This window comes from Pinus tabuliformis, chromosome 1_1 (assembly GCF_031772625.1).
Source record: "Pinus tabuliformis cultivar Carrire ecotype Pingquan chromosome 1_1, CPIR1, whole genome shotgun sequence".
NCBI lineage: Eukaryota > Viridiplantae > Streptophyta > Pinopsida > Pinales > Pinaceae > Pinus > Pinus tabuliformis.
The window spans coordinates 640,828,464-640,851,091 of record NC_142297.1 but is presented as its reverse complement, the minus strand read 5'-3'; the positions used below and the strand labels follow the sequence as shown (position 1 = coordinate 640,851,091).

The following is a 22,628-nucleotide window of genomic DNA, read 5'->3' as shown; positions in this document are numbered from 1 at the left end:
ATGATTGGCAGAGTTAATATGGACAGTCGATCAAGCGCGTAGATCGACGACGCATATTATGTCGCAAGATCGCTATCGGGGAATTGCAGGAGTGCTTATAATGACCCAGGGGCATTGCGATGAGTGATTGCAATATCACAATCGGAGCGACCCGATGATCTGAACCCAATAGGATTATCAACAATATTTTATAGGATTTGAGATCCGCAAACAGGGCCATTTCAATATATTTTCGTGATTTTTGTGTATTTCCAAAATACAAAGGGAACGAGGCATTGCGATTTGTGACAGCGACAACAGGTGGACCCGATGGAGAATAGGGAGGATTTAAGGAATTTTGAAGTCTGACTTGTCATGTTTTGGCAGTTCCTCCGTTTCAAAATGCATTTCCCTGTGTTTTAACAGGACGCAGCTATTTTAAATGACTTCAGAGACCTGGGGTATTTTGGCATTATGGATAGGTGGCCACCTCCCTTCCATACGTTAAATAATGATTGAATAATGTTGGCAGAGGGATTCTAAGCGTTCAGAGGTCGGGGAGACTGAGAGCCGAGGATGTGAAACGAACAGGCAACACAGTTGGCTTTAAAAGCCACAAACAGGCAGTGTTCAAAAAGCAAATGTGAGACAAAGTTTAGAACAAATTGAGAGCTATGTGGGAGTCGGTGTACTCAGAGGAAGCTTGAGGGATTCAAGTGAAGCTCTTGTTATTGTAATCTGTTTTTGTGTGAGGCTCAAATTGAGCTCTCTGTTGTAAACAAAACTCTGCTTGAAGACATAATAGAGAGACCACCACTGAAGGCTGGACTAGGAGATGTAGCCTAGGAGTATTGGGTGAACTCCTTATTAAATTTGCTGTGTTTTTATATGTTTGTCTATTATAGTCTTTTACTACTTCAAAGTTTACGTATTTCGCAATCTGATCGATCCATTGCATAAAATAACATAGGCAAATCCATGCACATAAGTCTGTAATACCTTATTAATTTTCTTAGATCTCATTTTCAGATCAAGTAAATAGTAAGTGCTAAAACCAACATAATCACCTAATGTGTAGGAAATGTAGGATAGTTAATGTGCATGTACACCAACAATAATAATGATGATTGATTCACTACAATGAATATGTATAAATACATACATGGTTTGGTAAGTTTTATCCTTCAAGAAAATGTATAACTATCATTAATTACAATATAATAGTTGTAAAATATTAATTTATATAACTAATATAGTACCATATAAATCATTATACCTCATTATACAATAGTAATATATGTTATATATATTACAAAAACTCTCTCTTTTTAACTCCAAGAAATATTATAACTAAACTCGAAAAAATGGATTAAGAAACTTAGTAGTACATTTATGATCTAATTTATGATTTTTTTTTAATCAAATGCATTGATATTTTCATGGTAAAATGTAATTTTTTTTATTCAAAATATGGAAATTTTTGTTTTTTTTTTTTTACATTTTTACGTAATTTGTACAATCTAAAATGCATTGATATTTTCATGGTAAAATGTAATTTTTTTTATTCAAAATATGGAAATTTTTGTTTTCTTTTAAGAATTTTACGTAATTTGTACAATCTAAACATTCCAAGAGAAAAAATAAAATTAGCTTTATAATAAAATAAATTTTACACGTTATAAAAAAAGATAAAAAAAGATAACTATTTATTAGTCCTTATTGAAGGTTAGTTAGTATAACAATGAGTTATTCATTGCCTAGTTTGATTTTTTATTTGTTTGCTAGTATAACAATGATTATATATATATATATATATATATATATATATATATATATATATATATAATCATTATTTATATATATATATCCTAATTTGTAATGTTGAATCTAAATGAATATGAATACTATTTTTTATGGTAAGTCAAATAAATAAATTGCATATTATTGAATTCCAATTTTGAACTTTTATTGTAGGTAGTGTGTATTAATATTTTTTCTCTAATACTTATAATAAATATATCCATTAAGATTTTAATCCTTACATTATATATTAATTAATATCTACAAGTTACACCACCTAGAATGTTTTGTTCAACCATACAACATCTCATTAATCTTTGTTACACCGCCAATCACTACATTTCCTTCTTCGAGTACAATTCATAATACTCCTAAATGTGCTTAAGGCTTGATAAAATTTATGAGTGACCTTGAGCTACATAAGAATTCATAATGAGCACAACCCTTTATCTATGTCATAAATCTCAAAAGTAGCTACACATACAAAGATTGCAACCATGCAAGAGAGAGGTAGTAAATTTTCTTTCTTGCATTAATGTTCATAGATTAAGATTAATTGACATAGATTTAAGTTTTAAATTATTATGAAAAACATCATTTTTATATTGATAGATTACATAAGTAGATCAAAACAATGACCCAATATCAATTTGGTTGCAATATACCTATATTCAATCTGAAAAAAGAAGCGCTTAGGAAGCATCAATATTATTATAGTAACAAGAGCTCAACTAGATTTGTTTTTTAAAAGTTTTTATTTTTCTTATAACAACATGCATATGTAAGGGTCATGTCCACACACACACACAAGATTTTGGGTGTATTCAAAGGTCTAATAACTAATAAAAAAATATTAAGATATTTGGTTGCAACTTGAACAAACACACACATGTATATTAAACATTACATTTGCATGTTGCTAATGGAGATGGACACTACCTTTACTCTTAGCATTTTGGTGTTATTCATGCTCTTTCATTTTGTCCTTTTAGGTGTGCCATTCGGTAAATGAATGGATTTATCTTAATCAATAGATGAAACTTAAGGAGGGGACCTTTGTCATTGCCTTCTCTAATGAAACTCTTAGCTTTGCCTCCTTTACTAAGTTTCCTATAATAAAATTGGCACTACACCTACAATATCTACTACTATTAGCTCTCAAAGCATAATGAATGTGTATACAAACATGATCTTAACCTATGATCAGAGGACTTGCTTAAGGATATATTTCTAGCTCTCTAAGGGCTTATTCCCATGTCTATTTGTGTCATGTTATTTTGATAGGTGCAAGCATCATTTTGATTATTGGAATTCAAAAGATAGGGAATGTAGAGCCAGTCCTTCCAACCACACAATTGTTAGTGGTTGAGGAGTTCCTAATAATGATTGTTACCTATAGTACCATTTCTTTTGAATTATGAAAAATGAGGATAAAGCTTAAATTATTGAAGGGAATAAGTGATATATATATCAACACATCAATCGATTTGAAACCCTATGAATAAAATGGAAGCATCCCGTCCACAGTTGCTTCCATCTCACCCACCTGCCTTGATATGATAATGATTGTCAACAAATCCACCAATCTTTACTAGATTTCATACCAAAATAAAGAATAGAGTAATACCATGTATATGTTAATTTCATTGTTTAGACCATGTCCTTCTCTCCATATGTTGCTCAAAGAAGGTGTCATGGTATGTTTTCATCGTCCTCCATTCTACTAAATCTCTAAGAAAACTTTAATTGCTTCTGAAGCTAGAAGGGGTGTAACTAGGCCAATGGTTGGATTTGAATCTATTTCTTGCTCTTGAACATCAACTGGATATGGAACTATTAGTTATGAACCCAACAATGAAGAGAGGTATTAGTTTTTAAATTGTTCATTAAAAATGCTAGGACATCCAATAATGAATGGAATTACTCAAATTTTGGCTTCTTGAAAATCAAGGTCAACACATTATGCTACATTGCAACAAATCTATGTCTAAGCCTCATTGTGACAATTTACATGTACTTTGCATGCATTTATCGAATGGATAATGCTATAACAAATCTATTTTTGAGCCCTTCATGACCATTTACACACACCTTTGGCACAAGTGACAGATGGACAATGCTAGAGGATAAATGTCCTACTTTCTCTCTAAATAGTTCCTCAATTCTTTCAACATCAAAGTTGTTACTTGGTGGTATTAACATTGTTATTTGGTAGATTTACTATTAGTAATTCCATGCATGTAAGCCTCACATTGGCTACATTATACAATTTTTTGGTTTTAGCATCAATGATGCTTACCTTGCAGATGATCTAGAAAAAATGATTTAGTGGGAGTTCATCAAATTTACACTAAATTCATTTGTAATATGTTATTATTTAAATACAAATTCATTTGAAATGTACATGGGGGCTTCACTGGGGGAGAAATACCATACCACGTGCATTCATATTGGAGGGCATATATTAAGGAAAAAATGACATAATATATTGAGCATATAATAGGGGGCAAAGAGTTTTTATATTGACAGGTATAAAAAATGGAACTCAAAGTTAAAGAAAAAATATAAAAGGGTATAAAAAATTAATGAAAAAATGAATATCTGCAATATTTAGTGAAAGTAAAGTTTTCTTTATTAAATTAGGAAAGTGTATTAGGTTCGTATAGGTAGGGGGTTAAATAATGTGATTTTTAGAGATATTTTCCAATATATAATCAAATTAAAAACATTATTTAGTATGCCAAAATTACATATCTCATATAAATTTAAATTTAAATTAATATTTTATATAAACTATTTAATCTCCATATTCATACCAAGAAAAAAGTGATGACCAAGTAAAGTATCTAAGATTGTACACCAATATTCCAGAAAGTTATGACAATGGATAGTCGTAACAAAAAACAATAGCTATTTCATGGTCCATTAGTGTCACACATGGTATCATTTTAACGGTGCCAAATAAATAATTAAATACCTAAATTGTTATACCTTGTTTAGTGGTTTTCCTTTTAAGAGTATCAAAACAATGTGGCCAGTGGTTTTCCTTTTAAGAGTATCAAAACAATGTGGCCATACTTTTGGACATACATGGGGTACCATCTTTTCTGAGTGGGCCTTCTCCTAAACTAAAAAATTTATATAGAGTAAAAATACCAATAATAGGTTTGTTGATATTGTAATTAATAATAAAAAAATGTACATGGTTATTAAAAAAATATTATTCAAAACAATAGGAACCTATTGATATATTATGATATGATTATGATATGATTGTTAAACAAGGGGAGCTGCGACGCAGCAAGTCCCTGCGTCAAGTTGATGTTGACATTTACAGCATTGTACTTTCAGTAGCTAGTCAGAAAGAAAACTGTTGAAAATTTAGATGCCAAAGAAAATTGCAAGTTGACATTTACAGCATTGTACTTTCAGTAGCTAGTCAGAAAGAAAACTGTTGAAAATTTAGATGCGAAAGAAAATTGCAAAATTTTGAAAAACAATCCATATGGTTAAGTTATATGACAAAAACATATAACTAATTATTGTGGTTGCGTAGAAAAACAGTGACAAAAACATATACCTAATTATTGTGGTTGCGTAGAAAAACAGGAACGAAATCCATTTTTTTACTGCTTTATTTGACTTGCAGAAGAGACAGGCCAGTATGCAACAAATAAATGCAAATTATAAAACCCGAGTTGGACCGATAAATATGGTAAATATAACTTTATAAAATGCGGAGACTTGCATAATTTGAATTAGAGCATAATACAAGAGCACGTGTCAATTCATCCAGCATTACTCGAGGCTTGCATGCAAACCACCTGCCGGTTCTTCAGTGAAGCTGAGACTCGAGGCTTGCATGCAAACCACCTGCCGGTTCTTCAGCGAGCTCAGCTTCAGCAGGTGGGTTCGAATCCAGCTATGGATATTTACCAATGAACTACTGCGACGATCTAAGCACGTGCCCGCCAAAAAAACCACTTTATCGTGATATGCATACGTATTACAAACTTTACATATGATTCTATTAAAGCGCGATATGCATACGTATTACAAACTTTGCATATGATTCTATTAAAGAGCTTTGAAGTATTAGTTGATTTTCCTCCAGTTTTTTCGGATCTCCCCGTTGTTCCCGGTGAGAGGTTTGATGTTCCCCATCTTCACCATGGCAGCGGCAAAATCATTGAAGAAGGCAACTGGATCGAGGGAGTAGAAAGAAACCCGATTATCAGTAGAGCCGCCATTGAATAATTGCTGATCCGAGTGGAGCAGTCCATTCTGGAATCGCAGAATGTTGTAGTAGCTGTTGTCGAAGGCCGTGGGAGTGAGAAGGTCCAAGGGTGCGAGATTGTTCAAACTTGCAATTCGGCAGATTCAACCCTTTGTAACCGTGTAGTATAAAACTCTGTAGCTTCTTCATGTTCTTGACGTCCTGGGGAAGATCCTCTTCAGAAGCATTTATGGGATAAAACAACTTTAAGTGCCTCATCTCCGACCAGGTTGCCATGATGCCATCTTTAATTCCTGACCTCCGGTCTATCCATACGGCCAATTCCGTCAGATTTTTGATTGTAAAGTTCACATTTTTATGATGGCGTAAGGAAATGAAATCAGATTCTTGTACAGCGAATTGAAAGCTGGCTAGCTAGATAATCATGGAGAGCAGTAATTTATTAAGTTTACAGGTACATATTCTTTGTTTTCCATCTTATCTGACTTTAACGAAATCCATTTTTTTACTGCTTTATTTGACTTGCACAAGAGACAGGCCAGTGCAACTGTTTCTGTGGTGGCCAACTGACCCAAATGCAAATAATTGCTGCTCGTAGGCTAGCTACATGTCAGACCCCATGTGGAAGGTACCTTTAGTTTTTCACAGACTAGCATGTCACAGATTTGGTCAGAAATTGAATTTTCATTAAGTATAAAAAACAATCGACAATTCCATGCATAATAACAAAATGAATAGGAGTATTGAGTGTTTTTTCTCCTCTGTACTGTGTGACTGTAGCTAGAAATGTAGAATTTCATTAAAGAGAAAACAAATTCTCTCAAGAAGAACCAGACTCAGGCAAAAGCCTGCAAAAAGGAAAACCCAGTTCGGACATTCAACGGACCCAATCTTTCCATCTTAAAGTCATCCTTAGAGAAATTCTCTTACCCGGAAGGCGGCTCGGGCAATGAAGCCTGAAAGGGTTGCCCACCCGGTTTCGTTGCCATAGCGTAGCACCTGCGGCAGAAGAGAACAACATATTAAAGATGGAATAAGTATTTGAATGAATTTTTGATGAACCACTGTGCAGTAAACACCAAAAGCACAAGGATGCGCAGGCTTACCGTGACCGCTCTCGGATGGCAGAGTCATAACCCAGCCAGGGAGCCCCTCGACAGACTCCAGAGGCCTGAAGCAGCCGAGACCAGTCCATAGAAATTTCATGATGTGAACAACGACACGATGTGGGCATCAGGACAACCGGATGGATGTGGGCAGGGTTCAGTATCGGGCCGAGATCAATTCAGTGAACGATACGGCAGAGTTTCACTGAGTTACCGGCAGGTTTCATCGGTGCACAAAATTCCAATGAAAACCGACTACTGGGCACTTCTGATATAGATAGCAGGGTAACAGTATACCAGAAAACACGTGTACCAGAAGATCCACCACATGTTAACAAACGCTACAGCACCATGCAAACCTTGACCATACGGCCGACAGCTGCAAAAGAACAAGCAACTTAGGATATGCACCCATTCGCACTTAACAGTAAAAATTAAGGAATTAATGTCAGCATTAAATCGAAACCGCAAACCGTCAAGGGCACATGATTGTGGTTAAATATCAGTTTAACATATGGTCCGGCCTCTTCCGCCTCGGGAAGAGGCCAAATAAGATGGCCAACAGAAAATCAATTGCAAACTTTAGAACATAAGTGATAATACCACTGAAAAACCCTGCGAATTAATGCTATCTCCCCGCCGAACGGTTACTATAGTCCCTGCCGGATGCCAGATGGCAGGGACTAATAAGGATAAGGGACATAAAAGTTCGACTTTTAAATGCTCACAATGGACATTGTACCTTCAAAAGCATTTGTCAATCACCATCATATTTTTTAATAATTTTCCATGGACATTAGGGAATATCACATTAAGTCGGTTTAAATTATTAAACTTTCGAGTTCCATATGGGATCCACGTATCATTTTGCATAAAGATCCATGTCATATGAATGCCAAACGGTAATGAGATTTTAATTAATGTTTTTAATTAATTTAAATAAATCATATTACATATGAGATGAAAATTGAACTTAATAAATTGATCTGTAACTATTTATTTAGAAAAACATGAAGTGTGGGATAAGGTATTTTTTTTAAGATTGTTAATATTTTTTATTATTATTATTAACCTATATATATATATATATTTCATTAACATTAAAATAGCGCAAGTTATATCTATATCTATATGGTTAGGTGGTCTCAACTTGCCTAGAAGGAACCCAGATCTTTTGGCCACTTAACGACATGATAAGTCATCCAGTAACAAAATGTGATAAGTATGATCATCTATGCCAAGTAAGTATGATTGTCTTTGTACTTCCTAGAATCTAAATAACTTAAACATAATTGTAAACATAACTATAAACATATTGGGAATTATAGGACTATTGCCTACAATAAAAAGAAAGACATAGGGATAGACACCAAGCTAATCATCTTCCGCAAACTCGGAAGGAGCAGGGTCCTTTGCGCTGGAACCAGGGAGCTCCGTTTCAGGGATGCATGGTATGTGCTGCTCAATACAGTTGAGGCGCCCATTCTTCTATTGTAACTGAAATTGAATTTTCTAAAATTCCTTGTTATAATCTGGAAACCCATGAGTGGTCACAAGCCCACCAGAAGGAATCCGATTTAATGCTTTGGCCAGGAGACTCTTCATCAACCAATACAAGTGCAGTGTTTTCTTGAACTGAGTTTCCCTAGCTTTGGTATGACCAAGATCGGGCACTAATGTTTGCTAGTCATCAAAATCGATGTCCATAATCCTTGCTTTCTGATTAAGCTCTTCTTCCCATTCCTTGATCAACTAACGAACCTGGGTCGAGGTTTGCTCATCATACGTTGTTTCCACTCCATTGACGATGTTGGAAACCAACTTTTGGCCCTGAGCAGAGCTTGGCTGGTTACCCCCAAGGGATTCCTTGGAGCTTTTCCTTCGGTCGTACAAGCTCTAGGAAGCCTGACCTTTTCCACAGGTAGAATGAGCCATGAGAATTAGGCACCTACAATTACTTTGACTAAAAACAGGGACCCTGTAAACCACTAATATGGGAGATTTAACCCAGAAACACAAAGCTTCCAGGGGTCGCCACAGATTCGGGGATCTGCCAGAGGAAACAGATGAGAGGCCAGAAAATGAACTAGACCCCAATTCAATTTTCTGACACAAATAGACAACTGGCAAGAGAGAAACCCCTTGAGCCCAACATGCAACCACTTCCTTTCAAGGAAACAGAAGACGAAATCATAAGCTGAACCATCCTCATACCAAATCCTTGAAGGTTCTGACTCAAAACTATTGATATACACCTAAGAAAAGAGGCCCGTAAGGCATGGATAGAGAAAAGAAAATACCTAGAAGCAGAGAGAGAACCACAACCAGTATAGTCCCATACAATACAATATAATACCAAACACCACATACATAGGTAGAAATCCACATATGTCACCTTCGTCAGTCACCAAGTTGCATCAGAACCTTTCAACCCAAAGGACAATAGACAGATATAATGAATCATAGGGGCACAGATAGAGGAATTCTAAACATACCCATGAACCAAAGCTTGAAGCAATCGCTAATGAACCCACGCCCAAGGAAAACACACTATTGGAGCCTTCTCCAAGCCACCTTTCCACGCAGACCAGAGCCGAGGGAAACATAATTCACCATCAAGAAACTTACCAAACTTACCACGTAAAACACTGGTTATCCCATTCACACTTATGCCCCTGCCACCTTCGAGGATGACATTAACTCCTCGCATACAAAGAGCCGCCAATCCATGTGCTTTGTGCATGTGGAGGGTGGCGAGGAAGCCCCTTCGGATTATCAACCTCATTCATATGCAGGTCTTATTGCCATCGGCTCACACCCTGATCAGGGAGTGAAATAAGGTCATTTTAATATGATAAATTGGTGTGTAATTATTTATATATTTTTCTTTTCAATATAAAATATAGAATAAGTTTTTTTATGCAAAGATTTAATTGCTAAAATTACGTACACTTTCATTGTACATTAATTTACTTAGCATTAAAATATGATTTAATTTATTGTTATATAAATCTAGATTTTTTGGTAATCTTCATATATATATATAATTTTGTTCAGTGTTTTAAATAAAGTGTGAAATAGACAACATTACATTAAAGATCACCACTAGCCAAGTATCACCGCAATGTCCAATACAATGGACTCCCCCCAACTTTATTATATCAAAATCTATTATAACAAAACCAAACTATAAACCAACCAAACTATTTATCCAAAACCCGAAAAACGTGAATGTTAATCTAATACAATAACTCCTTCACCAACTCAAAATTAACCTAACCAAAATTATTTCTATGATCATCAATTAAATGGATAATTCTCCTTTAAAGCAATTTGGGATGATTTCCTCTACATCCTCTTTTTTGGGTACGTCAAAAACATTAATCTGTAACACATGGTGCTTTACATGAGAATCTTGAAAATGTCAAAATATTAGTTAATGTGTATAATAATAATTAAGGAGATAAGATTTTTATGGTGAGGTTCCTCCTCACGAAACTGTAGCAGATTCGCCGACCTTCAAAGAATATACCATTTTGACGGTGTGATTGACCGTGGGCCTCTGATCTCTGATTTGCTTCGCCCGAGGTTCTTTGACTCTTAATAATTTTGCGCTAGACACATGGCAGAGTATGACTTCATGATTGTCGGAAGGACATTACGTCATAAAGCCAGTGAGCAGTGCCTTCTAGGGCTAAGCTTTTTAGCTTGCGACAGGGGGCCGATTCTTTAGAATACTGCACTACAAATTTTTCTAATGTGTAACGCATGGGATGACATCACATGCACCTAGGAATTTATAATCTCGCGGAATCGTAATCAGCGATTTCACAATGTAGCATTTGGTTGCAGTTCCAAAACTTCCGATCTCCGATGAGTGATGTGACTTGATCTACGTGGAGAGGAAATTATTAAAGCCGCTATGTGTGAAATTTTATCATATAAAACTTGTGTTAACCCTTCCCGCCCAGCTTTACATGAAAACCTTTATTAACCTATATCCACCCAACTTCATTATTTAGATATACAGAACAAATATTTAAACTATTGCCACCCTTTTGATGCATCAATAGCCCTTGATTCTTTTGAAATCTTTGTGATCGTGGTGCTAGCTCCCAAATCGGATCCCTCTCTATCGACGATCTCCAATTGGAGGTGTAACCTTGCTGCACGGCATGTCAATTCGCCAATTGTCGATCATCGATCACCTTCTACGTTTGGGCATTGGTCCTGTGGCTCTTCACATGACCGCAATCTAGCCCCCGTATCAGAGCCCTTCAATTGGAGGTTCCACTTTGATGCACAATATGCCTCACCCTATGATCACCGATCTCCCATACGTGTTGCCATCACTGCCATGTATTTTCCACATGTCACCTTTTGAATAATGCCACATGCCACCCTTGATTCCTTTGAACTCTTTGTGACCGTGATGTTATCCCCCAAATCGGCGCCCTCTCTATCAGCAATTTCTAATCAGAGGTGTAACCTTGGTGTATCGCATGTCAATTCACTGATCGTCGATCACCTTTTGCGTTTGGGCCTTGGTCCTGTGGCTCTTCACGTGACCACAATCTAGTCCTTGTATTAGATCCCTTCAATCGGATGTTTCACTTTGATGCACAATACACCTCAACCTGTGATCAATGATCTCCCATACTTGACGTCATCACTGCCACGTATCTACCGCTTGTCACCGTTGATTTCTTTTAACTCTTTGTGACCATGGTGCTAGCCCCCAAATTGAAGCCCTCTCTATTGACGATTTCCAATCAGATGTGTAACGTTGGTGCACGACATGTTAATTCATCGATTGTTGATTGTCGATCACCTTCTACATTTGGGCCTTGGTCCTGTGGCTCCTATGTTTTACGCCCTCGTACGAAGATCCTATGTTTTATGCCCTTGTACACAGGCAAATTAATATGATCAATCAGCCTTTTTTCTCCACAGATTTCCAAAATATTTCTTCTGGTGTCAAGGTTTCAATGCCTGAAAACTCTAATATATATTTAATCAATATGCCACATTTTTTTAACGATTACAACTTAAAACATCTACACGCATCTTGGTCTCAGCGGCTACTCTATTCATTAATCTAATTAATGGACTGACCATGTGCATTTATTTTTGCTTTATTCTTGCTCGTATGAAACTGATATGTTTTATGCTCTTGACACTTTATTATATGCGTTTATTCAAACGAGCCACATTGATATGCTGGATTGGACTTTCGAATTTCAAGATTTCAAAAAGGATTCTTCTCATGTCAAAGTTTCAAAATCCTGAAACTCCCATGTATATTTAATCAATATGTCACATTTTCCTTTGATTAAGGTTTGAAACTTATCCACACATCGTGACATCGAGGACTGTTCTATTCAATAATCTAATTAATGGCTCGTTTATGTGCATTTATTCTCAATTTACTTTCTCTTAGACGAGCATCTATGTCATTGGTAACCCTGCGACCTTTGCCACGTGTACTTGACTCTGATTTATTGCTCCCTATGCTTAGCTGGTAGATGGGTGTGTGCTCTATTTAGTCTCTTCACATCACACTATTCTGCTGATTTTTCGAGTTGCATTTTCTGTTGCTCTTGTTGTGCTATTGCTGGTCTCTTGTTGTTGCTACTGCATGTTGTTATGCTTCCTTCAACTAGATAACTGCCCCGGAATTTCAATAACAAACAGGTGAGAATTGAGAACCTACTAGCCATATCATCTTCTGCACTCGTATGACAAGTATCAATGTTTTCATACTGCGTATATAGCTTAGAATACTATGTGCATTGTCACGATGTACAAGACACCCGCCTGTAGAGTTTTTGAAACACCATATAAAGGCAGCCAAATTTCTATGCTTAAACATTTCAATTTTCCTTTCCCCTTACCATTGACTATTGGCAACAATCTAAATTGTAAATTATTCTTCTTTTATTTGGATCCAAGTATGCCAATTCTATGAAAAATTGTGCTCGGTACTTTATTTTCGCTTCTCTTCTAATGTTGACATCATTTTATGGGCTTTCACCTTTCAAGACACTCCTTTCCTCTTCATCATGGAAGTTTCCTTAACAACGAATGTCATCACTTTGTTGCTCATTGGCTCTATAGTGATCCAACCATCACTCCAAATCATTGAACTCGACCTTCTTGCTTCCACAAAGACATCGTCCCAACATTACCGCATTTCCCTCTCTCTGTTGGTACCTCTCAGCACAAAACTTTTCTTCCATCTTCTTACAATGGCCATGTCATCTCTGATGCCCTCCAGTTGGGCTCAATTATCATTCTCAAAGAAGTCAGTTGCACTTTCTTTTAATACTATAAGTATGTTGACTCTTCACCATATTCTTGATGTTTTTATGTTCCTTCCCTCTCTCTGCCACTGTCACTCCGACTAATGTCATGTTTCTTTTCTCTTTCTTTCCTTCTTTTCAGGACTCTGAAAATTATTGAACTGGAAGTTCTTGAAAGTCATGCAACTTTGATTGGGGACCCATACCTTCTTCAAAATTGTACAAATGTCGACATACCAACCAGGCTATTCGACATCACATGCCCCTGACTCGTCTACTGCTACTTCAACACAGGATTCTGCGTCATCATCAAATCAGTTGTCCTCCACTATGCTTGCTGCCATTCCGTTCATGGCATTAAGCCCCTATCATAAACAATGGTCGATCTATGGTAGGGTTCTTGGAAAAACATATGTTCGCTCCTACAACAATGCTCAAGGATCCGGAAAGGTTTTTGGATTTTACCTCATTGATTTTGCCAATGATACAATCCATATCTCTGCCTTTGGTGAGCTGGCAGATTCCTTGCATGACATTGTCCAAATTGGGAAGCTTTACATGGTTTCAAATAGCACTGTGAAACCAAAAAAAACAAATTACAACCATCTCGATAGAAAATGAGAAGTCTCCCTCTCTGCAACTTCCACTTTTGAAGCTTCCTTAGATGATTTTCTAACGATTCCTTTCCACCATTTCCATTTTAAATCTATAGATCAAATTAGATCTTCAAACCTCGGCTCAATTGTTGACATCATTGGCATTATCAGGTCCACTTCTCCAACTTCCACCATTCGTCGATGACATGGATCTGAAACACCTAGGAAAATTCTCAACTTGGAAGACATGTCTGGCTATAGTATTGACATCACCCTATGGGGGGAGCATTGCCACACCTTAGGCAAGCAACTCATTGAACTCACCTCTTCTGGTGCTTTGACCGTGCTTGCAATCAAAGGGGGTTTCATAGCCTAATTTAATGAAAGAATTGTTTGGACTATCTCGACCACTAGCCTCGTGCTAGATCTTTCCATTCCAGAGATTAGGAAACTCCATTCATGGTTTCATCAAAGAGACCACTTGTCCTCTTCACCATCGTTAAGTAGAAAATTCTCAGGGCCTTCAAAGTGGGGCCACCCACAACATACAATTGTCGACCTCATAGACTCGCATCCCACTGGAAAACCAACATGGTTTTATCTTCGTGGAACCATCACCTCTATTGACATGAAATATTTCTACTTCCTTGCATGCCCTATCTCATCTGATGGCATGCAATGCATGAAAAAAGTTGTCAACCACTCAAATGGAATGTGGCACTATAGAAAATGTGGTGAGGACTTCCTGGAATGTGATTATCAATATGTGATGAAATTTAAAATGCATGACCACACAGGTGTATTGGAAAATTCCATCACATTTGATAATGATGCAACTAAACTCATGAGTGTCCAAGCAAAAGAATTTTTCATACTCTCCAGTGATCCTAGTGTTATCCACGAGCTTTGAGAAAGGGTTTCATGTTGTCCTTTTCTCTTCATATTGTCTTTGAAAACATATATCTTCAATAGTGTGGACAGTTTGAAGTTTGTACTAATCAATTCAAAGGAAAGCACCTATAGCTCTGCATGTTTCATTCTCCTCCAGGAAATTGACAAAATGTCTACTGCTTCAGTTGTTCGGTGTCTTTGAAAGTCGATTTCTTTTCCCCATGCCACCTTGAAGTGTAAACAATAACTTCTATATTATTTTCTGTTCATTGTCATTTCGTCCCTTTCCGCCCCCCTTATTTTTGTTCACTTCATCATTGTACTTCTCTTGTTTATGTATATACACCTATGATACATGTTGCAGCTTCCACCTTTTCATAATTCTCCATCTTTTACTTTTACATATAGTATATATGTTGTATTCTTCTTCCTTCTAAACAAAATAGAATATTTACATCATTTTATATTGTTCTTTATGCACCTAAATACAAACACTGGCTTCTTACAAATGGTTGTCATTTGGTTGCCTTAAATCTATTTAGTAAATGTATGAATTACTTAGTTTACTTTAAAAAGTTATTTGTATGTTTGAAATACTATAAAATTGTTATTTAATATGAAGAGACATTGGACATTTTCAGAAAAAATAATTTCATTGTTCACCTTCTTAATATCACAAAGATGACAAGCTCTTTTATCCCATAATATTTTAGGATTTGTCCAAATTGTGCTCCATTATGGAGGTTCTTAAAACTTGTTTTCATTTTAAAAATATTGATTTTCTTTTTTTACTAGTTATAATAAAGAAATAACTTTTATTTTCAATATTAATATTAAAAACCCCCTTATAATATCTTACTTTATTTTTATACTTTAATTTTTTATTATATCACATTTTCTTCATCTATATTTTTATATTTACCACAATTTCTCAATCTAAATTTGTATGCTTTATTAATAAGTATTTTTAGATTATTGTACAGAAAAAAATATCTCATAAATATAACATTATAACAAAGTTATATATATATATATATATATATAGTCTTAAGAAGTGTATTAGTGTAACTAGAGTAAATTAATCTTTCCTTCCAAATATGTTTTGACACCAAGCTGATTAATATAATATAATATAATATAATACTAAACCTTATCCTAGATGAGGTTGGTGGACCATCGGGTTATAAACATATCTTGATAGCTCAACTAAATATGGAGGTTTGAAAGCTATATATTCCATACATCGAATCCATAAAACATATGTATTAGTGTACTGCCTTCCTTCAACCTCTCTGGTGTGCTACCTTCCTTCTTTGGATGTCTCTGCATGAGTGGGTACTTCCACTCTCTTCTCCTCTACATGTCGCTGCTCCACATCATCTTGAGGTTCTTCCTTTGGAGCTAAAATCTCCTCATCTACATGCAACTGAAGTTGCCTCTCAAGGGAACACCTCATGGTCTTCTCTTCATCGAACTTCACATCTCTACAAACAACTGCCATCCTCTGAGATCACAGGTACACCTGATAGTTGTGAGGTGTATCAGTGTACCACACAAATATACTGAACTCAGTTGTCGACTCTAGATTTTTCCTTACATCGTTGGTAACATGACAGTGAACTGATGAACCAAAGATCCTGAAGAGTTACACATCTAGTTTCTTCCTTGAAAACGCTGCTTCTGGTGTATTCATCTCAAGAATCTAATGAGGACTCATGTTTTTCATGTATACAGTTGTGTTTCATGCTTTATCCCATAAGTGCAATGATAGGCCCTGATCATGTAACATTGTCTGTGCAGCTCCCATAGTACGTTTGGTATTTCTTTCATCCACCCCATTCTGCTATGGTTTATGGGGTGCTATTAACTCTCGTCGAATGGATTCTGATGCATAGAAGTTATTGAATTCATTCAACAGATATTCTCCACCATTATTTCTCCTAAGAGCCTTCACTTTCCTGCCACTGTCTTTCTCAAAAAGTGTTTTAAATTAACAAAATTTAGAGTATGTATGATCTTTCTTCTACATGAAGAAAATCCAACACTTACGCGAGAAATCATCCACAGATATCATATATTACCTATGTCTAGCCATGGAGGCCATCGAGAGCGATCCCCACACATCTGAGTGAACTCTTTCAAGGATTTCTTATGCTCGTCTGTCCTTATCATGAAAGGTGGATTTGGTGTACTTCCCCTATGTACACCCTTTGCATGTATCTAGCTTCTCTTGTGCACCCTTGGCAAGTCCTGTAAAAAATTGTTGCATGATATTCAAGAATCCATGGTGCATGTGGCCCAATCTTCTATGCCATAATTCACCGATGTCTCGGCTCTGCACCTTCTTTGCTTTTGTGCTTAATGTTGCACAATACTCTACATCCAATTTGAGGAGGTTCTTCACTTGAACCCTGATCTGCTTCAGTTGTCCCGTGGCTATGTGATGAAGGAAATCCTTTCCTTTGCTAAATATCACATCATAGCTATGATATTCCAACATAGCAATTGAAACTAAATTCTTCTTCGGACTCAGAACATACATTAAATATTTTAATGTGAGAGGAGAACTAGAATCCCTCTGAAAGGTAACATTATTCATGTCAGTCACGATATATCTTCCATCATCTCCCATCTTGATGTTCATATGGAGGTCCTTCTCCTCCAAGTCACTGAAAAATTATTTGTTTCCCGTCATATGTAATGAGGCTCCACTATCCAGATACCACACACTACGCATCACCTATTTCACCATGCATGCAGTGAGGGTGAAATCAAACTCAAATTGTGAAGCAAGAGCTTCACTTACTACTCCTACTCAGGGCTTCTTGTGCGAACACTTCGTGGCATAGTGTCCCAGCTCATGACAATGAAAACATTTAATCTTTGACAAGTCCTTATTCTTGCCACCCTAACTGGAATCCCCTTTGGATTGGGATTTATTCCCTTTCCCTTTCTTTTCCTTTCGAGCCAAGGCACAATTTTCCTCATCATCATGCTTGGATGAGGTTCCATCTCTAGTACTCTGCCTTATCTCTTCTTGCACCAAGTCGAACCAAAGACACTCCCACTTTAGTAAATTCTCCCTCCCATTTACTGAATCCTGGTAGTTATGCCAGATCTTGGGAAGTCCTATAAGTGCTAGGTTGACTAGATCATCTTCAACAACTGTAATACTAACACCCCCAAACTCATCCCAGCATTAGGTGAGCCTGCTAAACTACTATGGTATTATGTCGCCTTTCTCCATCTTGATCTTCTGAAGCTTTCCTTTTAGTGTCAGCGACCTATGGTCACTATTGTTCTGAAACAAGTCGATCAAGGCTTGCCAAATTGCATCTAGTGTATCCTTCCCATGGAGGTTCGAGACAATATGATCTCAAACTCCTTCTAGTATGATCCTCCTTGCCTTTGCAACACATTTCTTCCACTCTACCAGATCTTGAGCATCTGTTGTTGGAGGCTTAGGAATATCATTGTCTATGAATTCCTTCAGCTCATTTTCTTCCAACACTATCTTCATCCTATCTTTCCAAGCAATATAATTCAAAATACTCTGAAGTGCATATTCGAGTCTCAATCTATAAAATGACATCCTATTGGCTCTGAAGAATAATCATGCAAATTCGATTTCACTTGCAAGGAAAAACTCATATTCTTCTCTTCTAGAGTGATTTCTGCCCTGATACCATGTAGAAATTCCTTGTAGATTCAAACTTCTTATGTGATTTGCTAAAACAAAAGACATGAATATACTCTACTCTCCAGTGGAACCAATTAATTGATCGAGAAATCACAAAGCATACAAGCGAAAGAATTCATTCAACACATTACACAATGATTTCCTAGGGAAAGCCGCAACTAAAACCCCCTATTATATGTATATTGCATTAGTCAGAAAATATGAGAAGATTACAATGCTTTGCTCAAGTTCGAGCAACCTTTGCATTATCTCTATCTGTCTCACAACTTCCTAGACAAGCTTAGGCCAATACTTAACCATTTTTCTTCTTGCTCAAGTCTTTATTTCCTTGGGTTGTTTCCTTAGGAATTAGCCCCTATTAATTAGGGAAATTATTCAATTGGAATTGCGCAATCCTCATAGGCCTTCCTCTGACTGCATGCACCACTTGTACAATTTGGATGATTATACAATTGATAGTACACTTCCCTTGAACTGTAATCTCAATTGGGTAACTCTCAGATTTGGCATGCATGAGTTATTTATGAGGGAATCATCAGTTAACTAGTTGAACACATGAAGCAACACCCATTGTCTGACCTCCTACTAGTTCCTCCATCAGTTGGAACTAGTTTAACCGACTTTAACTAAGTTAAACTAAATTAATTACAACTCAAAATAAACCCAACCAGGGCTCCTACAAAGTAGGATACACTCTACATGACTCAATTTAGACCCTCATCTCAAATTAACTGAGCCAACTAAGTCAATTTAACTTAGTTAACTCGTACAAGTTGTCTTCTAATGTGGAATTACAATTTTATTCCTAATTTAATTCAAGGGGAAATTAAATTAGGATTTTTCTTGTTGCATTTTCAACACACCTTTTGGAAAAGTAGTCAATCAATTCTAGCTTGGGAAATTAAACAAAGAAGTTATCATCTTCACTTAGTTCCAATCCTACTTGTGACATGTTTTCCCCTTGCGGGTCAATTGGGGTTAGCAAGGTACTGGTAATCTCACCCTCACTTAAGTTCTTGAGAATGCAATTAGATGTTTCCAAACATTTTGCTCCAAGGGTTCGCTGAATCAATTAAGCCATATGCTCATAACATGTTGTGAATGGGGAGGCCATAGCTTGTAGATTCAAATCCAATCTAGTACCTTAAGATTACTAGTGATTATTGTTACTGAGAGTTGATTTTCCCTTCACTTAGATATTTTGGAAAAGATTGAGACATCCCACAAGGTTTTCCTTGAAAAATATATAGATACATTTCCTTCACTCCCCTACATATTGAACATTTCAAGTGAGGAAGTTGTACCATGTGAATTCCCTATAAATTCTCATCTCTTCCCTAATTATCCAAATAAAGAAAAATAGTATTTGCCACTCAAAATATTGACTCATAAAAAATCAATTAAAATAAATTATGTGACTTGCTTAATCATTATTATGGACTTTTGGGAAAGATTTATTAAATGTGGAGAACACAATGGAAATAACTAACCAACAATACCACAACATAAATAATTAACCAACCATACCAACAAAATACATCAATCATAAACACATTATTTATCTTGAAATAATCAATTTAGATAAAAACAAAGTATAAATATCTTTATTCTCTTGATCAAATGCAACTAAGGTAGCCAAAAAAAACCTCAACCGCCAAACTCTAAATCCATTAAAATAAAATACCCAACTCAACCTATTTAAAAACTTCAATACATCCAAACCCACGAATACAAAACTAACCCACGAGTACAAAACTATGGATTAAGAAACCATGAGCCATAAAATCACCACTATTAACCCAACACAATAACTCATTTACTAAGTCAAAATTAACCTAACAAACCTTATCAATACACTAAGTTAAAATTAACCTAACAAAACTTATGAATACATTACCGGTTAAATGGATAATGCTCATTTATTTCTTGATCATGGGTCAAAAATATTAATTTGTAACATGGAGTGCTTTACTCCTCTAAGTTTTACTAGAGAATTGAAAATTCGAAATATTAGTTGATGTTTATAATAATATTCCTGAAGATATACTCACAGTAATTTAAGGGATTGGGTTTTAGTTGTGACACTTAACATGTGAGACCTCCCTAGTATAAAATGTTGGATATTCCACATGCTATTGAGCTCGATTTTCTAAACCAACATTTCCACAATAATGGAGAGGTGACAGTCCATCAATACCAAATTGCAGACTTCAAAAACATTTATTCAAACCATTTAAACGAAAAATTGCGACAAGTAAATAATTGCACCACATAAATGTGTAGGTTTATCATTTGTTCATAAGAGGATGGTGTATGTACAAAATGTAACTTCTTTACCTTATAAATGTAACAATAAACAATTAAATGGATTCACTATTATAATATTTATAAAACCAAAGTGATGACCAAAAATAATGAGAGCAACTACACATTCAAGATTTTTATTATACATATAAACCAAAACTTATGGATGTCTCTAATGAGCACCAAGACCTAGACCTAATTGTATGTGTTGATAAAATGAATGAAATATATAAGAGAGGTGTGGGATGAAGAACTTTTATTAATAACGATATATTTGTTCATACTTTTTTTTATGATGTTGGTGATGATGATTATTGTTAACATCCATTTTGATCAATTTAGGTTTATTGGAACTTAAGAAGAAAATGTATGAACATTAAAATTTTATTTGTATGTTTGAAATACTATAAAATTGATATTTAATTTGAATAGACATGAGACATTTTAAGAGAAAATGATTTCATTGTTCACCTTCTTGGTATCACAAGAATGACAAGCTCTTTTATCCCATTAAACTGTATTCGTTATGGAACTTCTCAAAACTTATTTTCATTTTAAAAATATTATTTTTCTTATAACAAAAAATTACTTTTTATATTTAAGATTAAGATTAACAACCTCTTATGGAAAAGTTGGGGAATTAAGAAGGTTTGGGGAGGGTAAGGCTGCTAGTTCGAGGTTTAGGATTTAGCGCTTCAAGCCTGCAGAACCAGAATCAGTTCTGGACGTGCACAGGGTTAGAATAGTGGAACTACTCAGAAGAGGACAAGGATTGACCGAACAAATGGTAAACGGGGGGTCCATTGGGACCCCATCCTTTAAACAAATAGTTATGCAAAAACAAGCAGCGCATGAGGGAGTAAAGATAACAGGATATGAAAAGCTTAAGAAAGATAGCGAAACAAGTAAAGAGAAGAAACAAAGGGTGCACAAAGAAACAAACAGTAACCCAAGAATGAAAGAAAAAGAAAGCGATGGAAAGGAGGGCAGCGAAAGGAAGGATGATACAGGGCAAAGACACATAGCCCATAAAGAGAAACAAATAGAGGAAGGAGGGGAACGAGAGGAAGGGAATCAATCAAGAGATGAAGAGAAGAAAGAAATCGAACCAAACCCCAACAATAACAAAGCAACAAGAGGAGCATGCAAACCAAAAAAAGCAGAAACCCTAAGAGTGGTGATCACAGATCCGGAGATACAAGCCTATAGAGAACATATGTCGGAACATGCAGTAATATGCAAGTTCATGGGACTGTGGCCAACTGAAAGAGCGCTATGTCAGTGGATCAGGCAGCAATGGAAACCCAAAGGTGATGTCAAACTGCACTTAGGAGAAAAAGGTTTTTTCACTGTTGTTTTTACGAATTTAGAGGATAAGGATAGAGTATTTGATGGGGGTCCTTACTTCTTCGCTTCAGCGGGTCTCTACATGAGGCCCTGGAAACCCAACTTCGTGCCAGAAAAAGAGACATTCACACAGGTCCCAGTGTGGATCCGTCTTTTCTCACTTCCAATAGATTACTGGGGCTTGGCGGCACTAAAGCAAATAGGGGATCGACTAGGAACTTTCATCAAAGCCTCAGAAGCAACGATGCAAAGAAAATACACTTCCTGCGCGAGAATTTGTGTGGAAATGGATGTATCAGGAGCTTTACACGAAGGATTGTGGCTGGAGTACAGGGATGAAGACTATTTCCAAGCCATCGACTATGA

General features: G+C 36.0%; 1 protein-coding gene across 1 annotated transcript; it reads right to left on the bottom strand.

Moving 5' to 3' along the window:
* Positions 1 to 5,409: 5,409 nt before the first annotated feature.
* Positions 5,410 to 7,376, bottom strand: LOC149214970 (uncharacterized). Its single transcript, XM_089391023.1, has 3 exons — positions 7,123 to 7,376; positions 6,947 to 7,015; positions 5,410 to 6,321 (listed from the first exon to the last, which is right to left on the bottom strand). The coding sequence occupies exons 1-3, from the start codon at positions 7,220 to 7,222 to the stop codon at positions 6,014 to 6,016; spliced, it is 477 nt and encodes a 158-aa protein (XP_089247149.1). The 5' UTR covers positions 7,223 to 7,376; the 3' UTR covers positions 5,410 to 6,013.
* Positions 7,377 to 22,628: the final 15,252 nt, after the last annotated feature.

Bases quoted from the DNA above. Each gene is read 5' to 3' on its own strand.
- LOC149214970 (XM_089391023.1), bottom strand. From the start codon at position 7,222: ATGAAATTTCTATGGACTGGTCTCGGCTGCTTCAGGCCTCTGGAGTCT. The intron at 7,016-7,122 runs GTAAGCCTGCGC...CTTCTGCCGCAG, and splicing joins GCCATCCGAGAGCGGTCACG to GTGCTACGCTATGGCAACGA. The intron at 6,322-6,946 runs GTAAGAGAATTT...CCGTATGGATAG, and splicing joins TTGCCCGAGCCGCCTTCCGG to ACCGGAGGTCAGGAATTAAA.